We start from the raw sequence: 24,253 nt of genomic DNA on the forward strand, positions 1-24,253 counted from the left end.
CTGACAGGATCATCAGACTGTACATACTTTGCACTGGCTTTTTAAGCAGGTAAGGCAAAACACGCCTGTGCCCTTGGTACCGTAATGGTTGGTCTGGTGGCAAATTGTTGGAGCTTTTGTTCCTTTGCTACAATGAGTTTGTGTCAGCCGTGGGTCTTGAGCCATGACACCAAGAGGAGGCGTAGGCAGCAGAGGAAGAGGAGAGATAGCCAGGGCCGTCGGTGTCCACCACCCTCGGAGCACTAGATAGGAGTGGGTGCCCGGCACGCCTTGTCACCGCTGTCACCACAACTGCAGTGGTACTGGTGAGCCCTCACATGGGAGCGGCGGCACAGCCACTTCATCAGATGGGGGCAGGCCCTCCAGCCGGCTGTGAAATCAGAGGGTGTTTCTTCACCCCCATCCCCCCCGCAGCCTCCTGGGGCTCCCTTTAACCCTGGAATATCCTCCAGAAAGGGTCTACAGGCCCAGAATCAGGTTTTTGGGGTTATCCGAGGAGCAAGTGTTCATCAGCTGACAAAGTAACTACTGCGCATCCCTGCCAGGCATTAAAGGCGGATTTAGAGCCGTCCAACCCAAAGAAGCCATGCCTTGCCCTATAGATTTAAGTCTCCTCTGGCCTAGGCTTTCCAGCTAAAGGCAGCTTTCTCTGTAGGGGACACCACCGGCGTTAGCCTCATAGCCACTTCTCACTGTATTACCCAGTTTATTGATGCTCTTTTTAGGAAAACTCATCAATATATTTCCTTTCCTCAAGAAGCACAGCACCAATAGCAAACCATGAGAGACTTTTAAGAAACTGCTATTTTCCCATCAACGTGGGGGGGCAACAGAGTGCAGTCCCATTGCAATCAGGGCACCTGCAGAGAGGCGCCTCTGTATCGCTCCATGGTGAGACCGCACCTTGAATACTGTGTACAATTCTGGTCGCCACATCTCAAGAAAGATATAGTTGCAATGGAGAAGGTACAGAGAAGGGCAACCAAAATGATAAGGGGAATGGAACAGCTCCCCTATGAGGAAAGGCTGAAGAGGTTAGGGCTGTTCAGCTTGGAGAAGAGACGGCTGAGGGGGGATATGATAGAGGTCTTTAAGATCATGAGAGGTCTTGAACGAGTAGATGTGACTCAGTTATTTTCACTTTCGAATAATAGAAGGACTAGGGGGCATTCCATGAAGTTAGCAAGTAACACATTTAAGACTAATCGGAGAAAATTCTTTTTCACTCAACGCACAATAAAGCTCTGGAATTTGTTGCCAGAGGATGTGATTAGTGCAGTTAGTGTAGCTGGGTTCAAAAAAGGTTTGGATAAGTTCTTGGAGGAGAAGTCCATTAACTGCTATTAATCAAGTTTACTTAGGGAATAGCCACTGCTATTAATTGCATCAGTAGCATGGGATCTTCTTAGTGTTTGGGTAATTGCCAGGTTCTTGTGGCCTGCATTGGCCACTGTTGGAAACAGGATGCTGGGCTTGATGGACCCTTGGTCTGACCCAGCATGGCAATTTCTTATGTTCTTATGTTCTAGTCCCTTAATATGCGGGTGACGTGCACTGCCCAAAAATGTCAGAACTAAGGTGCTGTCAAAGGAGCCTAGCTCTTGCCATGAATTTTGTCCTCAGGACTAAATCATCTCTTTAAGAGCGGCCAAACTAGAGATTGAGTGCAGGCTTCCTGGGGGATTTCCAGTTGCTTACGGCTTTACCACTCCCGATCTACACCCATTCTACCCCCTTTCTTTGTTTTCCTTCTCCCACTTAAGAGCCTGAAATGTGAATTAAATTCATTTCACTTTTTTTTATTTCTATCCCAGCTTTTGTGACTGCTCAGCCACTTCAGAGCGGATCACGTTCAGGCCCGGTAGGTTATTGCCCGGGCCCCAGAGGGTTTATAATCTCCGCGTAAGGGTAAAATGGTCTGCCCACGTTCACAAGGAATGGCAGCAGGGCAGGGCTGCTATCGTGGGCGCCTAATCCCATCCCATTCTGCTGTTCCTCAAGTTGGAGGGAGGGAGTCACAAGCTGCAGGGCCAGAGAAAGGGAGCCGGCGACACGTAGCGTCCCTCGGGGGTGCGCTCTGGCATGACGTGCCACGGCGTCCTCGTGGCTCGGGAGGCAGGGAGACATGGGGCAGCTTCCCAGGACCCTTGCGCTCATTGGAGTTCCAAGTTCCAGCGCCGCTGCTGCTGCTGCTTTCGGGTCGTTTGCGAGGGCGTGGGGGCTCCTTTCCTGGAGCGTCAGCAAAACCGTCCAGCATGAGGCCGGGAAGCAGAGAAGGTTACGCAGCGTGAAGAGGCAGCTGCCAGCGCAGATGGGGGCAACTTTAGCGACAGATCTGGGGTTTTCCTCTAATGGTTCTTAGTTTGCCACGTGGGAGTGGAGCACCCAGTGCAAGAGGTGCCGCATTAGGGGATGCGACCAGGAGACTATGTGGGCTTTGGCTCCTTTTCCTGCCCCACCCTTCCAGCTCCTCCTCCACTTCCGGCCTGCTGCATGAGGGATGGGCACCTGCATGGGCGGGAGCGGATTCTTTGTGACCACGGAGAAGGGTGGCACTGGGGTCTTAGAGGGGAGGTGGCACTTCCTAGGTTGCAACCCCTTCTGATTTAGACTAGCTGTAACCCGTCTCAGCAGAATGAGAACGAGCGTTTCCCCCCTTTCTGTGGGGAAAGAGTCATCCTTTTGACCTCTTGTGTTTGCAGGGCTGCTCTCGGCTGCAGTGGACCTGTCTGATGATCCTGGATGGTGTTTCCCTTCTGACTCATACTTCCCCCGTTCCTGGCTCCTGTAGAGGATCAATGTGGCCCCCTTCGCTGCCTGATTCTGGGGACCTACCTCAAGGCTGCACCTGGTGAAGGTCACCCACCCCCAGCTTTATCCCTGTTTTCTGTGTTCCTGTGAACTCTTGGGCTGCTTTGCCCTTTGACGTACACTTTCTATATGCACATGGACCCTAGTGGTGGAAGAAAGACAGAACACCAGATTTCCACAAGATAGCAATTTTATCAGGAATATAATGAAAATATTTACAAAAAGGTAAGGATGATAAAGAAAAAGCAGAAGAGCCAGAGGAGGACCTCCCTAACAGGGGGAGCTGCCTCAGCAGCGGCAGTCTCGGAGGGGGTGCTGGCAGCAGGAGTGGCCTCTGAGCCGCTGGTACCTGTTAGACAAGAAAGAAATGACTGTTAAGTCCCCAAGCTGCATGAAGACTTTCCCCAGCATGAGTTTCTTCCAGTAAGAAGAGAGAGAGAGAGCTGTAAACCTTATCAGAGGAGAACTCTTTTCCCCATAGACAGCACCTGTCCTGTGAGTTCCCAAATGATGCCCACTACCCACCCGTAGCCCACCGAGTTTCCTGCAAGGCTGCCACACACCATTGCACTGTGCCGACCAGACATCTCCAAGCAGTGTTTAATTTTTGGTTTCCCTCTACTCTACATCCCTACAGTGTGAGCGGGAGCAGTAAGTGCGCAGAGGGAATATAAAATGGGATCGTTCCATTGGAGGAAGATGCTGCTGCCATCTCCTCCCACTCCCAGACCTGCCAGCCACGAAAAGTGCACTTGCCTCAGGTGGGTGCTTTTACTAAACCTCTCCTGGGGATCCTACTGCCTGTCATGTTTTCAGGACATCTGCAACGAATATGCATGCGATACACTGGCATACACTGAGGCTCCATGATATGCAGATTTATCTCATGCATACTCATTGTGAATATCCTGATAACCCGGCAGGCAGTGGGGTCCCCAGGACAGATTTAGGAAGCCCTGTACCAAACCGTGAACATGCCAGTATCTGAACTTACCTGGACTGGACTGCTGAGAGGAACAGAGCTGGTCCACTCATTCTTGATGCCTCAGCCTTCTGGTTTTCTTCAAGGTCCTCCATCTCCTGGGGCTATAGCTGGCCTGGTGGTGGAAGCACTAGAGAAGGGCAAGGCGGGAGGGGGATATCTGGGCAAGATTCCTTTTGCCTGCCAGCTGCTGGAAACAGCTGCTCCTCCTCCAGCAGGAAAAAGAGCGACACTTCAGCCCTGGGGAGAGAACGTGGGCCTTGTGAGCTCCTTGGGGGGCTGCGCAGCGGCAGAGGAGCCGGAAACAGAGCACGTAAAAGTAGGCTCGTAAAAAAAAAAAAATCCCGAAGGTCATGTGCAGTTTTGGCCACAACTCGTGCAGCGTTTTTTGGGCGGAGGAGATTTTCAAAACAGTACAACAGCAGTTTGAAAATCCGAGAGCCAGCTTACTGTGGCTGTGGATACCCCGCCTATCTGCTCGCTTAGGAGCACTACTGACAAACGGCCTCTGTAGGTATTTCATTCTGTCAGGAAGTGGATGAAAAATCCGCGTATTCTGACCTCATGCCTTCTGCCGGCTCATTCGTTTTGGTCTCTTTTCTGTTTGCTAAGGATCAGCTGACAGAAGAGGGAGCCCCGGGCAGTGCTGCAGATTTGGCATTTTACAGGGCAGCATTCTCTGCCAGTAGGTAAGGCTGATAAATGTTATCGAGCCATGGAACACAGAATACGATGGCGGATAAGGACCATCGGGCCTGTCTTATTTTTTTGCCCAGCTTCTTTCCTGGTGCAGTGCTGAGGTAGATCTCTACGATATATGTCTTCTGTACAGCACTGCGTACGTCCACCAGGAGCTCTACAAATCCTGATGAGCATTTCTGCCTTTCCCTCTGCTTCTTGGGCATCCCACGTGCTTGTCCCAGCCCTTCGTGAATTTGGTTATTGTTTTTGCCTCCACTGGGAGGCCGTTCCATGCATCCCGCGCCCTTTCTGTGAAGAAAGATTTCCTTCTTTATTTTTGCTGGGACCCAGCAGTTTCCTCCTGTTCCTCTGTGTTTCCAGCTTCATCAAAACTGGGGCTGGGATCCAGCCCTGAGCTTTCTTTCGCAGATACCGGGGTGGGGTGGCTTTCCTCTATTTTATATCCACCCCCGGTCCCTCAGCTGGCAGCCGTGCTCCAGGGCTCCTGCCAGAACTTGAATCCGACCATGAGGTGTTGACACTGTGGGGTGCCCGAGACGCCTTCCACATCTGGGACGCTTCCACAGCCTCAGCCGACCCAGGGAGCGGAAGGCCTCAGCCGTGAATTCAATTCAGATCCCTCCCTACCGAGTGCTGCAGATTTGGCATTTTACAGGGCAGCATTCTCTGCCAGTAGGTAAGGCTGATAAATGTTATCGAGCCATGGAACACAGAATACGATTACGGATAAGGACCATCTGGCCCGAAAAATTATTTCCTGATGTTATTCCTATGTCTACCCCCCTCGGAGTCTCAGGCTATGACCTCTTTTATCCTAGAGCATTCTCTCCACTGAAAAGGTGAACTTTGTGTGCATGTAGACCTTTGAGGCCTTTGAATATCTGCCATACCTGGCAACTCTCCGGATTTGGCCCGGAGACTCCGGAATTCTAAAAGAATTACCGGGTCTCCGGGCCAATACCGGAAATCTCCGGGTGCTGCAGCAAAACCAATCTGCATGGATCCGGAAATAAGAAAGGAAAGTTATTGGTCTTGGGTGGTTGAAAAAGGAGGAACCCGACAATGATTTCTACCATCCCCGGACCTTTTTAACTCTTAACTTCGCTTCCTCGTGACACCACCTGCTCCCTGTATCCAGCCACTTGCCCGCCCCATCCTGTTTGACTTGGCCAATCGACACTGCGATTTCCTGCCCGTGCATCAAACGAGGAGTAAGAAACAGGCAGCGTCCACTTCCGCAGAACAGGAGGAGAAGGAAGAGGCTGCTGCTGTGCTCCAGGAGCCCACGTTAGAGTCTGCTGTTGCTAGTGTGTTTTGAAAGGGGGGAGAGAGAATGAATGAGCATGTCTGTGAGAGCGAGTGAGTGTGTATTTGTGTAGGAAGAAGAGATCTGAGAGTGTATGTAGGTGAGTAGGAGAGAGCTGAGTGCAAGTGAGCATGGGTGCGAAAGTGAGTGGGCATGTGGGTATGGAAGAGGGAGAGACGTGAGTGAGTGTGTGTTGGTGGGAGAATGGCAGAAGTAAAGGTGTAAATGGACATGTGAGAATGTGAGAGAATGAGCAGTGAAAGTAAGTGTGAACATGTAAGAGTGTTTATGAGAGCACATTTGTGAGCATCCAGTCCCCACTGTGCAGTTGCGCCCCCCCGCCCCCCCCCCGGTATGAATATCTGAGGCATATCCCCCATCTCTCCTCTCCTCTAGGGTTAATTCTGTGGATATGGCACCCTATAGCCTGGCCTTCCTCTGGGAACAGTATGGAGCTGGTATACTGTAAAAAGAGTGTCATATTATCAGATGGTAATGTGAGAGAGTTAGGACCTACACGCATCATATGGCAATCACTCAGCAGAGGTTTCAGGATGTTTATGAATCTGAAAGAGCAAGGGGAAACAATGCATCACAAAGGCACCTGTGTATGAGGGACATGAGAAGCATCATTTTGTACCTGCTGCTTTAGAAGTGCACTGAATGTTCGTCTGCGTGCTTTTTGCACCAAATTTGTTCTGGACGACGCACTTGAAACTCATCCCGGAACTTGTTTTCGATACGCTTTTGGTCATGTTCATGGCGGAGTTCCCAATCTGCGTAGCAGGACGACTCAATAAGTCATCTTTCAGGAACAAATTCATCTCTGGCTTGTCCCTGGGGTCAAAGTCCACCGCGCACCAGAGCCGGATATCGCTTGTCCTGCATGTCCAGTTGATTCTTGGCGCAGATAAAGGTTCTGAAAAGCCAAGTTGCAGGTGGTGTTAGTTATGTGGAAATCCAGATGCAGGAGAAATCAGAACTGCAAAATGCAAGTTTAATGTCGCACAGTAAAACAAAGCTACGTCTGCGTGAACTAGCCCTGGTAGGGACACTTTGCAAAGCCTTAGCATCTGCATGAAATCCTGATGTCACTTTTGCTTTAAGCTGGATACATTTTTTTCACTATAACATGTATTATTTATTTAAAATTGCTTATATTCTGCTTTTTATAGAATAAACTATTCTAAGCGGATTCCATAAAAGCGTAAACAACCAAAAGTCCTACATGTAAACAAGCAACCAAACTGTCCAGATAGTAAAACTAAGCCTTTTCCTTTCGGTTTAGTGACGTGGATATGTTGGCTTTGGGAACGGGAATGTGTAGCATTGCTGATGTCTTTATGTTTTGCACAGCATTGCATTGCATGCAGAGAATGGCTTCTTAGGGGTTCCAGGTCAGTTTCTATTTATAATTCAGGGTGACTTATACTGTATTTGGTGAGGGTCTCTCCATGCTCTGTCTGTGTGCACAAGGTGAGATATTCTGCTAGCATAGTTTTTGGATAGGGATCCGTATCAGTCCAGCTTCTTCTTTTTTTTTTCCCCCAATAGGAGGTGTGTTGGTGTTCTGCGGTCAAGTGTATTATTTGCAATGCTGTCATTTCATAGGTGGGACTCTGGATGGCGGTCTCTTCCTTTCCCAACCCGCTCCCAGGGAGGTCCTGGCCTGTGAGCACCGGCACCTTTTTTTTTTTTCCAGACAAAAAAATGTACTGGAAATAATATATTTCAAGCACAGGACCTGCATAGGAATACACAATCTGCGTTTCTTCATATTAAGAGGCCAAGGCAATAAAATTAGAAGAATTGCATGAATATGGCAAATGCTGCACATTATTTGCAATCACGGGCGCCGTTTTCTTTTTTTAAGCGTGCCAAGCGGGTACAGAGACCCCAGAGGGATCTCCTCTAGCAGGTGGCCTAGTGCTAGGTCCTGGCAGAGTAAGCATGGAAAGAGCACATATCTCAGATCAAATGTTGGTATATAAAAAAATAATAATAAATAAATATCATTTCGCCAGAGAGCGCCCCCATTGCAGGCTGCTTCACTGCTGGACTCCTGGGACTGCTGGGGAGTTTTGTCGTGGAATTTGGAGAAGAATCGGATTTTTGTGGTTCCCCTGATCTTTTTTCAGTACTGGCAAAAAAAAAAAACAAACCCAAACCCAAATCCTTCCATTTCTGAAACGTGTAGGAAGCAACTGGATCAATGTGCTGACTGCCGGCCCATATACAGTGGCTGCTGACTGGGGTCTTTTCTTTAATATATTTTTTTAGTATTTTTGAGGTGTTGGGATTTGTTTTATGTTGGGTGGAAATGTATTGTCCCAAGAGGGAGGCGGGGGAAAGAAGAGGAACTGAGTGTTCCCTGCTGCTGTGAAGAATTTTATTTATTTATTTATTTTTCAATTTTTCAACCGGAAGGGTCTCCGGTGCCAGCTGAGAGGAGTCTGGAAGTGTAAAGGATTCCATCTGGGGAAAGGAGGAGAGACGAGACCCCCCACGCAGGAGTCTGTACCCCGGAGAGGTTTGCAGTAAAGCAATGGACCATAGGTATTCTGGGAGGGGAGAGCAGGGAGCGTGGCAGATCCTTTCCATCCCAGCGCAGCCTTTTGTTCTACTCTCAGGGGAGAAAGGGGACACTGAGGACCCTGCCAAGGACCCATAGACACAGATAACGCTTTGGAGTGGAACTGTTGGACTGGTCACGGATGTAACCAGAAGGAAATGTGTTTTTTCCTTTTAGCGCTCAGAAGCGCACTTTTTTTTTCTGTATAGCTGTAGAATCGTCTACCTTTTCATTTCCATACTGAGGTCAATTTAAAAAAAAAAAAAAATCTGAGTGAATAACTTATCCAGCTAAAGTTAGTGAAATAAGTTACCCTGGATATTCAGTGGGATAAGTGACCACCTGAAAATTCCTGAATAAAGCTGTCCAGTTAAAATCAGCTATCTTTGAATATTGCTAATTAAGTTTAAAGTTATTCGGCTAAAGGTAGCCGGGTGACTTTAGGTTTAACTGGCTAGATTTAAAAGAATCTGGCCAGCTAAGTGGCAATATTGTTTTGTTGTTGTTGTTTTTTCTAAGTACAATGTGGGCCTGGCAGCTCTGATTCCTCATCCTCCAGGCCCCACTACAATGTCTGAAAAATGGTTCCTGGCAAGCAGAGGTGCCCCCCACCCACTCTCCCAAACCCGTCCAAGCAAACTTAAAATTATAAATAAGCTGGGTCCGCTCACAGGCCACATCTCCTCCACCATTAGATGAAATCAGATGGGAAATCCCCTCTCCTCTAACTGCCTCCTGTTACATTTGCCAGTAAATGCACCAGGGCCATGGACTGCCACACTCACCCTTGCCTCTGGGGTTTCCTGAGCCACCTGCTCCCTCAGCCTGGACAGCCCCCGCACTTGTCTGGTCCTCCCATACCAGGTACCGCCACGCAGCCTCGGCATAGCCACCTCGGGCCAGCGGAGCTCCTGCCTCATGCAAGCCCCGGGCTTGCTTCCACTGACGCCATCAACCAGGGCACCCCCTAGGTGTGTGTGCACGCACCTTCCAAATATTTAAAGGACCCTCAGATGCTGCCTGATGACATCACAGCCTTCCTCGAAGGCTCAGTGCCTTGGCAATAGGTCGACTACCTTCGGGTAAATTGAGTTGCCATGGCATTATTCCTGCATTCCAGTCCCCTTCCTGTCTATGGTCTCTGTGTTCCTGTCTCCTGGGTGTCTGCCCAGTCTGGACTCATCTTTGGTCAGTCTTGTCCTATGATCTCCTTCCTTGTCTGTTTTCTCCTTCTGGTCTCCCGCCTGTCCCACTACTCTTCCGGACTTTTGACTTTGACCTCTGGCTTGACCCTAACACTGCCTGCTTACTGCTGCCTGCCTCTGACCACCGCCTGGACACCGACCCTGCGTCTCCATGCATGATTCAGCCTTCACTAGCTGAACTTCCTGCGGGTTCACCCCCGGCTGAGCGTCTTCCTCTATTGCCTGGATTCTCCGCTCAGCTGGTCCTTTACCCCGTGCTCTGCTTGGACCGTGCCTTCTTCCTGGGACCTGTCCTGCTTCTTCCATCTCCACAACTCGTCGCAGAGGCCCGCGCCTAAGAGCAGCCGGCCCCGGCACCCGAGGGCTCAACCTAAGGGGAATGTGGGCTGGTATTGGCGAAGCTCCTGTTGGGCCTCTGCCTCAGTCAGCTCTGCCTGCTGACGGTGGGGACCTGTGGAGCTCCTCCCCGCAGGTAGCGCCAACTCCCCCTTAGCCCAAGGGTCCACTTCGCCAACACCTCCCCCCCAACGCCTTTCCAAATCATTTTCAGCCTTTCAGCCACTGGGATCAGAGTACGATTATGTGTGTGTGTGTGTGGGGGGGGGGGGGTTTGCACACGAGTATGCACATGTGTGCATCACTAGCAAACAGAAATACCACACAAAAAATTAATACTATAGCTTACCGAGCACTACCACGTGGAACTTATATTCCTTTAGGTGCTTTCCGTTGTTAGCGTAAATGTCCACAGTGTATGCTCTTTCATCTTCTTTCATCAACCGATGTATCCAGAGAGTCCCGTTAGCAAATATCTGACACCTCGGTTCATTGGAGATACCGCACGATACTTCAGAACTTTGCAGTTTACCAATTCGAATATTTGAACTCCTCCATTCAACACTTGAAATACTTTCAAACTTGTCTGAAAAGCCCAGGAGCACTGTACCATTTAATTCTCCATAAACAGTGTTGGCTTGGTCCGTGGCACCTTTAAGGGAAAGAAGGCCTGTTAAAATTCTGATCAGTATGCGAGAGAGAGAGAGAGACAACATTTTGTGCAATGATTTGAACTCAAGTTTAGTTTGTAAATGAAAACTTTGGGGATGGAATTGAATTCAAAATGCTGGATATTTTGGCTATATTCTGGTATAAGGATAAAAATATTAAAAGGTGAATTTTAAAAGCCCGACATGCACCGAAACCAGGAGATACATGCACAAGTAGGGGCGGCACGTGCCGAACGGCTTTTGAAAGCCGTCTGTGTGTGCGGGTACTTGTTGCTACCGTATGCACTCAAATGAAAAGTTCCAAAATGGGGCAGAGCATGAGCATTCCTGAATTTAAAATAGAAGTGTGCGTTACAGGTGTAAGCCGGAGTCCCCTGCCGCGTAACTAAAATCAAAGTGTACGTTACAGGTGTACGCCGGGGTTCTCTGCCGCGTAACTAAAATAGAAATGTGAGTTACAGGTGTACGCCGGAGTCCCCTGCCGCGTAACTAAAATCAAAGTGTACGTTACAGGTGTACGCCGGGGTTCCCTGCCGCGTAACTAAAATAGAAATGTGAGTTACAGGTGTACGCCGGAGTCATTACAGGTGTACACCGGGGTCCCCTGCCGTGTAACTAAAATAGAAGTGTGCGTTACAGGTGTACGCCGGGGTCCCCTGCGTATAACTAAAATAGAAGTGTGCGTTACAGGTGTACGTCGGGGTACCCTGCACGTAACTAAAATAGAAGTGTGCGTTACAGGTGTACGCCGGGGTCCCCTGCGTGTAACTAAAATAGAAGTGTGCGTTACAGGTGTACGTCGGGGTACCCTGCACGTAACTAAAATAGAAGTGTGCGTTACAGGTGTTCGCTGGGTCCCCTGCGTATAACTAAAATAGAAGTGTGCGTTACAGGTGTACGTCGGGGTACCCTGCACGTAACTAAAATAGAAGTGTGCGTTACAGGTGTACGCCGGGGTCCCCTGCGTATAACTAAAATAGAAGTGTGCATTACAGCTGTACGCCGGGGTCCCCTGCGTATAACTAAAATAGAAGTGTGCGTTACAGGTGTACGCCGGGGTCCCCTGCGTGTAACTAAAATAGAAGTGTGCGTTACAGGTGTACGTCGGGGTACCCTGCACGTAACTAAAATAGAAGTGTGCGTTACAGGTGTACGTCGGGGTACCCTGCACGTAACTAGAATAGAAGTGTGCGTTACAGGTGTACGTCGGGGTCCCCTGCGTGTAACTAAAATAGAAGTGTGCGTTACAAGTGTACGCCGGGGTCCCCTGAGTATAACTAAAATAGAAGTGTGCGTTACAAGTGTACGCTGGGTCCCCTGCGTATAACTAAAATAGAAGTGTGCGTTACAAGTGTACGCTGGGTCCCCTGCGTATAACTAAAATAGAAGTGTGCGTTACAGGTGTACGCTGGGTCCCCTGCGTATAACTAAAATAGAAGTGTGCTTTACAGGTGTATGCTGGGTCCCCTGCGTATAACTAAAATAGAAGTGTGCGTTACAGGTGTACGCCGGGTCCCCTGCGTGTAACTAAAATAGAAGTGTGCGTTACAGGTGTACGCCGGGTCCCCTGCCGTGTAACTAAAATAGAAGTGTGCGTTACAGGTGTACGCCGGGGTCCCCTGCGTGTAACTAAAATAGAAGTGTGTGTTACAGGTGTACGCTGGGTCCCCTGCGTGTAACTAAAATAGAAGTGTGCATTACAGGTGTACACCGGGGTCCCCTGCGTATAACTAAAATAGAAGTGTGCGTTACAAGTGTACGCCGGGGTCCCCTGCGTGTAACTAAAATAGAAGTGTGCGTTACAGGTGTACGCCGGGGTCCCCTGCGTATAACTAAAATAGAAGTGTGCAATACAGGTGTATTCTGGGTCCCCTGCTGTGTAACTAAAATAGAAGTGTGCGTTACAGGTGTACGCCGGGGTCCCCTGCGTGTAACTAAAATAGAAGTGTGCATTACAGGTGTACGCCGGGTCCCCTGCGTATAACTAAAATAGAAGTGTGCATTACAGGTGTACACCGGGGTCCCCTGCGTATAACTAAAATAGAAGTGTGCGTTACAGGTGTACGCTGGGTCCCCTGCGTGTAACTAAAATAGAAGTGTGCGTTACAGGTGTACGCTGGGTCCCCTGCGTATAACTAAAATAGAAGTGTGAGTTACAGGTGTACGCTGGGTCCCCTGCGTATAACTAAAATAGAAGTGTGCGTTACAGGTGTACGCTGGGTCCCCTGCGTATAACTAAAATAGAAGTGTGCGTTACAGGTGTACGCCGGGTCCCCTGCCGTGTAACTAAAATAGAAGTGTGCGTTACAAGTGTACGCCGGGGTCCCCTGCGTGTAACTAAAATAGAAGTGTGCAATACAGGTGTACGCTGGGTCCCCTGCGTATAACTAAAATAGAAGTGTGCGTTACAAGTGTACGCCGGTGTCCCCTGCGTATAACTAAAATAGAAGTGTGCGTTACAGGTGTACGCCGGGGTCCCCTGCGTATAACTAAAATAGAAGTGTGCGTTACAGGTGTACGCCGGGGTCCCCTGCGTGTAACTAAAATAGAAGTGTGCGTTACAGGTGTACGGCGGGGTACCCTGCACGTAACTAAAATAGAAGTGTGCGTTACAGGTGTACGTCGGGGTACCCTGCACGTAACTAAAATAGAAGTGTGCGTTACAGGTGTACGTCGGGGTCCCCTGCGTGTAACTAAAATAGAAGTGTGCGTTACAGGTGTACGTCGGGGTCCCCTGCGTGTAACTAAAATAGAAGTGTGCGTTACAAGTGTACGCCGGGGTCCCCTGCGTGTAACTAAAATAGAAGTGTGCGTTACAAGTGTACGCTGGGTCCCCTGCGTGTAACTAAAATAGAAGTGTGCGTTACAGGTGTACGCTGGGTCCCCTGCGTGTAACTAAAATAGAAGTGTGCTTTACAGGTGTACGCCGGGTCCCCTGCGTATAACTAAAATAGAAGTGTGCGTTACAGGTGTACGCCGGGTCCCCTGCGTGTAACTAAAATAGAAGTGTGCGTTACAGGTGTACGCCGGGTCCCCTGCCGTGTAACTAAAATAGAAGTGTGCGTTACAGGTGTACGTCGGGGTACCCTGCACGTAACTAAAATAGAAGTGTGCATTACAGGTGTACACCGGGGTCCCCTGCGTATAACTAAAATAGAAGTGTGCGTTACAAGTGTACGCCGGGGTCCCCTGCGTGTAACTAAAATAGAAGTGTGCGTTACAGGTGTACGCCGGGGTCCCCTGCGTATAACTAAAATAGAAGTGTGCAATACAGGTGTATTCTGGGTCCCCTGCTGTGTAACTAAAATAGAAGTGTGCGTTACAGGTGTACGCCGGGGTCCCCTGCGTGTAACTAAAATAGAAGTGTGCGTTACAGGTGTACGCCGGGTCCCCTGCGTATAACTAAAATAGAAGTGTGCATTACAGGTGTACACCGGGGTCCCCTGCGTATAACTAAAATAGAAGTGTGCGTTACAGGTGTACGCTGGGTCCCCTGCGTGTAACTAAAATAGAAGTGTGCGTTACAGGTGTACGCTGGGTCCCCTGCGTGTAACTAAAATAGAAGTGTGCGTTACAGGTGTACGCTGGGTCCCCTGCGTGTAACTAAAATAGAAGTGTGCGTTACAGGTGTACGCTGGGTCCCCTGCGTGTAACTAAAATAGAAGTGTGCGTTACAGGTGTACGCCGGGTCCCCTGCCGTGTAACTAAAATAGAAGTGTGCATTACAAGTGTACGCCGGGGTCCCCTGCGTGTAACTAAAATAGAAGTGTGCAATACAGGTGTACGCTGGGTCCCCTGCGTATAACTAAAATAGAAGTGTGCGTTACAAGTGTACGCCGGGGTCCCCTGCGTGTAACTAAAATAGAAGTGTGCGTTACAGGTGTACGCCGGGGTCCCCTGCGTATAACTAAAATAGAAGTGTGCGTTACAGGTGTACGCCGGGGTCCCCTGCGTGTAACTAAAATAGAAGTGTGCGTTACAGGTGTACGCCGGGGTCCCCTGCGTGTAACTAAAATAGAAGTGTGCGTTACAGGTGTACGCCGGGTCCCCTGCCGTGTAACTAAAATAGAAGTGTGCGTTACAAGTGTACGCCGGGGTCCCCTGCGTGTAACTAAAATAGAAGTGTGCGTTACAGGTGTACGCTGGGTCCCCTGCGTATAACTAAAATAGAAGTGTGCGTTACAGGTGTACGCCGGGGTCCCCTGCGTGTAACTAAAATAGAAGTGTGCGTTACAAGTGTACGCCGGGGTCCCCTGCGTGTAACTAAAATAGAAGTGTGCGTTACAAGTGTACGCTGGGTCCCCTGCGTATAACTAAAATAGAAGTGTGTGTTACAGGTGTACCCTGGGTCCCCTGCGTATAACTAAAATAGAAGTGTGCGTTACAAGTGTACGCCGGGGTCCCCTGCGTGTAACTAAAATAGAAGTGTGCGTTACAGGTGTACGCTGGGTCCCCTGCGTATAACTAAAATAGAAGTGTGCAATACAGGTGTATTCTGGGTCCCCTGCTGTGTAACTTTACTTCTATGGATGACATGCAAGTTGTGAAATAAAGATAAATAGACAGATTGGCGGAATTTTAAGGGTCAAGGCTAACAGGAGAAGGGAGGCTATTAATGTAGGGGATTTGGAAAACCTATTTCTTACTTGGGCAAACTTGGAATGAAATGGGAACACTGGTAACGGCATCGACATGCGTATCTGGTAAATCCCCCCCACTTACCCGACAGAAGCGTCATTTGCGCACATAGGCGTGCGTCCACTTAAAATTGTGTGCACATGTGCAAGCGGTCAGTCTATTTTCTAACATGAGCGCACATATACACGCATGTTATAAAATGGCCGTGTCCCTGGGTGCTGGCTGACGAACGCGCACACGTGTGCGCCCATTTAAAAGTTACCATCCCTGTGTGCAGGCACGACATGCGGCAGCGTTACTCCGGTGCTATGTCAGTATTCAGAAGTGGGTGCCCTCCCTGTGCAAATCATGTACCTTAGAGTTGGCCTGGTTTGCCCAGGGATTTTCTGTAATCCAGGGAGTCTGATGCAAGCCTATTGCAGCGTCCTCAGTGCTAGCTGAAAATTGTAAATAGCCCTTCCTTTCCGATCCAGTTTCCGAGCTCTCAGCACTTCAAAGACATTTTACAGTGACAATTTGTTCATTGCAGGCAGGGATGGCCTCAATGAAATATTTAGGAGGTGGGTTGTCATGGGGGGAGGAGAACGCCATGAAGTTGTGAATTTCAATGCGGACTAGTGAATGAATGGCCTAATGCTTAGAGCAGTGGGGTTGAGAACCAGTAAAGCCAGGGTTTAAATCCCACTAGCGCTTTGTGAGACCCTTGGCCAAGCCAGGTACTAACATAGACTGTGAGCCCTCTGGGGACAGGAAAATACTTACCAGCATCTGAGTATGAAATGGCTGAGCAATCACAAAATGCAGAATAAATTAAATGAAATACGCCCATTTCATGTGTCGCAGCAAGGTGCATCTCGTGGTGTCCTGTTATATGGTTTTCAAATTCTGGGTCAGTCCCTGATCTTAAAAGCAGGCGGCCAGAGGCTGCTCTAGGGACTGTGCAGGCTGGTGCTCTGCCTCTTCACCTGAACGGTGGGGTCATACAGAGGGGGCCATTCCCTATACTTCTGTCAGCATTAGTGAAGTAGGGAATACTTCTGTCAGTGACTCCTCCTCCAGCAGTAGTGAGTTTTGGTCTTTTATGATTTTTCTCAGTTTTTCCAGCTCTGCGTTCTGTGATTCTACAAGGAGCAACTTACAACCCAGTCCTGGAAAAACTGACAGAAAGGTCATTAAAGGAGGATGAGTCACCGAAAGAAATATTCCCTGCCCTGCCAGTACTGACCTTCTGTCCGGCCCCCTAATCTGAAGCACAAACTAGTGAGATGCAAGAGAGAAGATAACGGTGCATATACCTGCAGGATACCATGCTGCAAACTATTCCAGCAGCAGTCTCGGGGCCCCCAGAGTTACACATGGGAAAGACATTCAACTCCTCTAATGTAGGGCTTCTTATTCAGTGCAGAAAACGTGAAGCAGGATGGCACACTGGAGAAATTATAGACATTTAAACTGACAAGAGACCCAGAATTACATATCCCAGAGAAGAGCAAGGTAACACCTGGCTGGGGGAATGATGTTGGGAGCCAGAGCACTGCTTCCATGGCCTTATGATCAGGATACCAAAAGGTAAATTCAGAACAAGCCAGCAACATATAAAGCATTTTAAGTCAAAACACTTTGGACCAGACACCAAAGGACTGAGCAGAGACTCGAGGTTTGCTTTTTTTTTTTTTTTTTTTAACTCACTACCAGAAAGAATCCAACTGCCTCTCTGTCACCTTCTTATCAACATAGCACATCAACCCCCCTACTCCCACCGTTTCCCTTTCATTGGAACATTGCGAGTTGTAGTTTCTGACACTTCACCTCTTACTCTGACTGGTTCATTCTGTTTGGACCTGAGGAAGGAAGTGTTAAATCCTAAAAACAAGTTATGAAATGAATTAAGTTGGTCCAAAAAATAAAAAGGCATCGCCTTGTTTTATATATTTTTTGTTTTGTTTGTAAACCTCTATTCCTGTGCAGATAAATGACAGAATTTCTTAATCTGCACGTCGCTTCAGAGAACAGAGCGTGGGGCGGCTGGCAAAGAGAACACTCTTTTCTGGGTCGAGGTTGGCGCTGTGAGTTTGTTTCGACATGCCACACCAACAGGCCCATACAATAAAGACACACGGAAAATGGGCACTCAGTGCTGAGCGCCCGCTCTCCTAACGTATGCCTGGCCACCTCTCCTGGGCGCATGATACTTTATTTAAATGAGGGGTTGCGCTAAAAGGAGGAGCTAGGGACAATAGCATGCCCCTAGCGCCTCCTTGGCAGCAGACGCCCAGGACAGGAGGCTGTCAGCGGGTTAGGAAAACGGATGTTCAGTTTTATGAGCGTCTGTTTTCCTAACCTGTGCACAGCCACGGGTTAGGAAAATGGACGCTCGTTAATTGTCCCTTTTCCTAACCTGACCGCTGACACACTTTATAATTTTAACCTTTTGGTTCTTCTGACTTAATATTGCCACGATATTAAGTCAGAGGATGAACAGAACAGCAGTATTTTCTGCTTTTCTGTACACTTTTTTGGACTGCTTAGAAATTAACGCCTGCTCCGGGTTGGATGACCGTTTTGGACGCACTAAACCCCTTATGGTATAAGAGGTTGTGGACGCACGTCCAACCATGGGTTAAACAGTGCACTCACACAGTATTATATCGGCCTGCAATTCAGTGGCAGTTTATGTTGTGCTGACTGCTTGCATGATTGGATGCAAAGAGGAGGAAGAGGTGCACAGTATGAGGATGGATGTTAGACAGCATGGAGGTCCAGAATTCATAGCTCTCATAATTTCCTGGAACTTTTCTACCCCCCCTCCCCCCCAATAGCTGTATTCTATCTGGAGCGTCTGCTCTGAAACAGGGCTACCCAAACCCATAGCCAGTCAGGATCTCCATCGTGAACATGCACGAGATAAATCTTCATATACTGGGTCTCCAGTGCATGCAAATTTATCTCCTGTATATTCATAGTGGATGTACTGAAAGTCTGAATGTCTGTGGGGTCCCCGAGGCAGGGTTAGGGAAGCCCTGCTCTAGAGGGAAAACCTCCTAGCAGGCTTCTGTATGCATCCGTGGGTGGGTAAATGTAAGACAGGAAGAAATAATCCACAACTCCACAGGTGCTCAACCTCTCTCTCCAGAAGCATTTCCAAAACCATTCTAGAGATTAGAGACACAGATGGATATTCTACCAGGATTACCCCAATTAACTCTTAGTGACTTGAAACGGTTCCAAGGGACCAGGAAATAAAATAAAACGACAGGGAGAGCGTGACCACCATCTTCCACACTCACTCTTCCCTCTGTACAGGTCATTGGTGAGGCTTCACCTAGCGCCCTGAGATCAGTTTTGGAGGCCGTATCTCAGAAAGGACAGAGAGAGGCTTGGAGGTGTTCTGGGGAAAAAGAACTGAAATGGTGCAGGCTCTGTGCCAAAGGCCATGAGATGAGATTTAGAAACTTAAATATTTATATCCTAGGGGAGAGGGGACACCAGGGAGATACAACAGAGACATTTAAAGGTACTAAAAATACACCAGAAGCAAACCTTTTCCAAAAGAAAGAAATCTGTAAAACTAGGGGTCATGATATGAACTTCCAAGGGAGTAGGACTCAGGAAAAACATCAGAAAACATTTTTTTCAGGGAGATGCCTGGAACGCCCTCCCGGAGGAGATAGTGAAAACAAAAATCAGTAAGAGAATTTTTTAAAAGGCCCTGGATAAAACCCTATTATCAAGAGGATGTTAATGCAATAACAGGCACGGAGCGCCAGTTCGGCTCCAAACATCGGTGAAAGGGCTGAATTGTGCTTCTGAGAAGGAGCAGCAGTTACAACCCTCAACGCTTTGCTGGCCAGACTGGATGCGCCAGTTTGGTCTTTATCTGCCGTCATTTTACTATGTTACTGTGCAGGAGGGGGTGAATGAGAACGGTGACTGGAAGAGAGTCTGGCTTGCATGACTTCCATGCAGACCAAACCACTAACGGGCTTTACTTTCAGAAACCCATTTCCCTTCATTTTATGGTGACAAACAGCTTCTTAATATTTTCTTCAGCTAAATCGCATTTAAGGGGACTAACGTTTAAAAAGAAAGCACTATTGTTACTAAGGTTTTGCAAGGTGATTGTCCAGCGCAATATTTTAGCAGATGAAAACTCAAAGGAAGACAAGACTGACTTTTCTCTTGGGTTAAATAAGGCAAAGAATGGGGTTCATTTCCTAAAGGATTTCTCCCATTCTGTGTCTTTGGGAAATGCTCAGTAAATAGGGCCCACATGTGAGGATTTTCAAACCTACATTCCTTCTAGATCTAGACTGGTAAGTACCCTGGGGAAAATCTTCTCCAACTAACATAACGTTTTCTCTATAAAGCTTAGTCCTCTAACATAGTCCTACCTATAACAGGAATTAGATATTTTTGTAGCAACCCACTGGGGTGAGCTCACCGTGTTTTACAAAGGGTGGTTTTTTCCACTTGTTTTAAATGTGCTTCCCTCTTCCCCTTCACCGTCCCAAACAGTCACATTCCTCACTGATATTTAAATTCCCTAATAACAGTCTTCAGAAAACACTGTGCTCAGACCTTTTTGAACCAAGCATGAGGTGCCAAAGGTAAGATGAACTAATCTTGGAGCACACAGGAGAGAAATATTGGAAATAAATAAATGTAGATGGAAGATGCGCAAATGGACAGTAGCCAAGGTTGAAGCTTTGGAGACTGGTGCTATTGCTCACAAGTTTCAGAGATCTGTGAATCCGATCCCTTTGTGTGTCTGTCACCGTGTGTCCCATATATGTACACGTTTTTCATTCACTAATCACATGTGAAAAAGGGATTGCTTAGCTACAGCAACGTCGCTGGATAATTCTTGCAAGAAAAGTGTCATCAGGAATTCAATTTTCTCCAGAACCAAGGCAACTACTGGCATGGGAGCCAACTTTTTTTAAATGACTGGGGACGCTAAACTCAACACAAATTACTCTTCCCTGGGCCCTGTGAAGGTGTCTGCTTAATATTGGAGGCGCTCAAGCATCCAATGCACCCCCAGAGCATTTATGGCTACTGGAGCTCTGCACATTCAAGAAAAAAAATCTTTTTTTTTTTTAAATGAGATTTCTCTATTTTACAAAGAAGGCATTGAGAGGAGGAGGAGGAGCAGCAGAGGATCTAAGATCCCGCATATCCACATACCTGTGAGAAGCCAGAGAGAAACTGCAAGGAACTTCGTTAAGAGACGGATGTGGCACTTCATTGCCAGGCTCTTTTTCAAGCTCTTTCGCATCCAGACAAAAGCTTGACAAGAACAAAAGGTGTGAAGGCTTTTGAACCAACTCACATCAGGTTGAGGCTTCCTTCTGTATCTAGACCGGAGGTTGTGAGGGTGAAAGGGAGGGGGGGGCAAGGGAGAGCAAAGGCAAAAACTCAAGTCTGCATGACTCACAATTTGTGGGTTTTTTAAGGATTGGGGGTAACAGCGGCAATTTTTAGAGAATGTGGAAGGGCACCAGCAGAGAGGGAAGAGTTAACAATATTAGTAATGGGTGAGGCTATATCATCTTTAATGGCTTTAAGAAGAGCAAAGGAACAGGGTGATAGAGGATGAGATGAGGGTTTCAATTTTTAAATTATTTGTAGGATTTCTGTACGGGCAATAATCTCGAAAGTATCCCAAGTCTGGGTGGGAGGAGTGAACGCAACCGATGGAAGAGACATTGGAAATGTTATGATTAAATTTTCTCTGTGATTCCTCCTAATAGAATCAACGTGATACCAAGTAGGAGGCACCAAATAAAGCAGTATTTAGGTTAAAAAAAAAAAAAAAAGTTTTTGAAAAAAAAAAAATTCTGGATGCCCAATACACAGTCCAGGCCGAGGAGGCACTAGGGATGCACATTGCACATTTTTCCCTAGCGCCTCCTTTTTAGTGCGACGCCCTCATTTAAATAGTGAATCACGTGGCCAGGAGAAGTGACTGGGAGAGCGTTAGGAAAATGGGCGTTCAACATGAGCACCCATCGTCTGTGCACAATTATTGCATTGGCCCCCTTGTGTTTAATAATGTGCTAGAGGGAGTTCTTGGAGTTAAAATTTTCTAGCATAACAAAACAAACATCAAAGTGGAGCAGAGTCGGTGAGAAGACCTTAGATGCTTCTCTTGCACGAGTTGCGTCTGCTGTGCAAGCAGATCCCTCATGTGGTGAAAGAGAAGAACTTTGGGGATTTATTTCACAAGAGTGTTAATTATCTTGCTTTGGCCATAAGAACATAAGAAATTGCCATGCTGGGTCAGACCAAGGGTCCATCATCCTGTTTCCAACAGAGGCTAAACCAGGCCACAAGAACCTGGCAATTACCCAAACACTAAGAAGATCCCATGCTACTGATACAATTAATAGCAGTGGCTATTCCCTAAGTAAAATTGATTAATAGCCATTAATGGACTTCTCCTCCAAGAACTTATCCAAACCTTTTTTGAACCCAGCTACACTAACTACATTAACCATATCCTCTGGCTACAAATTCCAGAGCTTAATTATGCATTGAGTGAAAAAGAATTTTCTCCGATTTGTCTTAAATGTGCTACTTGCTAACTTCATGGAATGCCCCCTAGTCCTTCTATTATCCAAAAGTGTAAATAACCGATTCACATCTACTTGTTCAAGACCTCTCATGATCTTAAAGACCTCTATCATATCCCCCCTCAGCCGTCTCTTCTCCAAGCTGAACAGCCCTAACCTCTTCAGCCTTTCCTCATAGGGGGGCTGTTCCATCCCCTTTATCATTTTGGTTGCTCTTCTCTGTAATCTAATCTTGACCCCCAACAGTATCACATGGCAGGGTGTTAAAACAATCCTGCCCCATCAATCCAATTTTATACAGATTCTCAAACTCAGCTAATAGTCCAGAAAAAGAACCATTCCCAGCACCTGACTCAGAGCCACACTGTATTTAGACAGTCTTGTTGGCTAACCAGTGGCGTTGTCATCTGCCTATATACATCAAAGCCACAGCTGCCATCAGCACCTTCTAGTTCACCCTCATCTCAGGGTGATGCCCTCATTTTTAGGAACTCTCTCCACATGTTAAGTGCCTCCATATGCTCCATTCTCAGCAGGCTTGGAAGATATTAAGATATTTAAATATTTTTTTCTTAAAAAAAGGAATTGAATTCCCTTCGTTTGGAAATCACTAGGGTGGAAGATTTGCCAGAAGGCTGTTGGCAAAAAGAAGCACAAAAGGCAATCCAGAGGTCTCATTCCTGATATACTACTAAATTGGTTTGCCTGAGACTCCCTCATCTGGGGACCATGAGACTTCCGAGTGTGCTCCCTTCAGTATCCCTCAGAGGTCAGTCGGGCATTCATGCTTTTATAGGACACTGCAACATGCAGTACTTGGTGCCCTATGATTGCTTTCTTACTGAGGACTAACACATGGAATAAATCCAAAATATTCAAATGAACACAGCTGTTAGACCAAAAGTGACAGAGCTGATGACTATTCAGTGTGGATATCCTGAAAAGCAGACCTGCTTGTCTCTCTCTCTGCCCTCCTCCGCCCAGGATCAGAGCTAAGAAAAGCAGACAAGATTTAAGGGGCTTGGCTTCTGTTTGCCAACTGTGCCTCATTACCCACTGCCACCATAGCAGTTCCAGGTCTGGCCAGCCCAGGGAGGTATCAAGCTCCACGATCCAACCTTTGCTGCCCAGCATGGCGACACACAGTGCTGTTGCTGGATCTCTGCGTGTGCTCAAACTGTGCCAGTTTTGTTGTCTAGTTCGGCATCACGAGACGAGAGCTATTCTGATTAAATCTGCTGCTTGCTGGGGCAGCTGGCTAGAGCTGGCACAGGCATATTTTTGTATGAAGGTAGAAGGTGATGCATATCCTATTCTGTGGCTGAGAGCTATTCTGCCTGCACTTGTTTTGGTTTTTCCGTTCAACTACAGAGACTTTCAGTGGTTTCCAGTCCTGCAGTCTGAAGAGCAAACAGTTTCTGTCTGTTGCAGCAGCAGTGCAAGCTGGAGTCTGTTTTTTATTTCTAGGTCTTCTTTCTCTTCTGCCTGTGTTGTAATGGATACATTTTCAGAAAACATAGTGCCATGTTACTTGGATAAAAATGTAACCGTTTTTATACTTGTTGCACACCATTATGAATGACCTTCTGAAAGCTGGGAAGGCCTAATATATAATCTAAATAAATCAATAGGTCAACCTAAATGGGTACATGGATTTTCAGATGCCTAAAACCCTGTGCATGCGCCTATAATGTAAAACAAACTTGGCCGCATAAGAAACAGGCGTTCCAGGGGACATGTGTGACGTACACACGTACTCTACATTTTCCAAAGGTGAAGTGTACAGAAGGGCTGCTGCTATCAGGCTGAACTTACTGTCCCTGTTTTGCATTTCCTAAATGTGTGCACCACCATAGCAACCCGATTATCACATGCAACATACGAGGGACGCTTGGGTTTCAAAAGCGCTTTCCCACCTTACTGTACATTTACCCTTCAACATCTTCATTTATTTTGAATTCAATTTGGCCACTTTTTAATAAAGCACATCATCTATCCTTCCACATTAAAAAAAAAAAGTCAAATCACCACATCTCTGTTTGAACCTGCTCTTCGGTTGTTCCATGCATCACGAACACATGCGTAATTAGGGACTGGTTGACCTAAATTCATGAAGAGAGGAAAGGGGCAGGTCAGAGGAGCTTCCAGGAACTTTAGAAGCTGACATCTCATGGGAAATCAGTGGCGAGTGGTGTGCACACTTAGTAATTTTGCTTTAAGTGACAAATGTCAGTCCTACTGCTTTTTAGAATTACGACATACGGTAATCAAATTTCAAGAAACCTGTCAGCTGGTCCCAGGGCAGGCCAGGTTACCCACTGTTTCACATCTTTCCATGAAGTAAAAGTGACAAAAAAGCTGGTGGCATCCTAGAAACTAACCAATTTATTGAGGTGGGAGCTTTGGAGGACAATTTTTCTGATTTCCAAATGCAATGTGAATTACCCCAAATAAT

The 24,253-nt window shown here is 47.4% G+C and overlaps 1 protein-coding gene across 3 annotated transcripts in view; it reads right to left on the reverse strand.

Annotated features, from left to right (window-relative positions):
- Nucleotides 1–24,253, reverse strand: part of CD2 (CD2 molecule) — a 34,962-nt gene that overhangs the window by 8,836 nt on the left and 1,873 nt on the right. For 2 of the 3 annotated variants that reach the window (XM_029579113.1, XM_029579112.1), the window contains exons 1-3: nucleotides 20,411–20,545; nucleotides 10,264–10,566; nucleotides 6,442–6,720 (exon numbers count right to left, since the gene is read on the reverse strand). In XM_029579113.1, the coding sequence (XP_029434973.1) occupies nucleotides 6,442–6,720; nucleotides 10,264–10,566; nucleotides 20,411–20,501 (673 nt within the window). In that variant the 5' untranslated portion in view covers nucleotides 20,502–20,545. Of the gene's footprint in view, nucleotides 1–6,441; nucleotides 6,721–10,263; nucleotides 10,567–20,410; nucleotides 20,546–24,253 lie in introns of those variants that run through there. The other variant, XM_029579114.1, reaches the window with a different exon arrangement.

Source organism: Rhinatrema bivittatum, chromosome 15 (genome assembly GCF_901001135.1).
Source record: "Rhinatrema bivittatum chromosome 15, aRhiBiv1.1, whole genome shotgun sequence".
Classification (NCBI taxonomy): Eukaryota; Metazoa; Chordata; class Amphibia; order Gymnophiona; family Rhinatrematidae; genus Rhinatrema; species Rhinatrema bivittatum.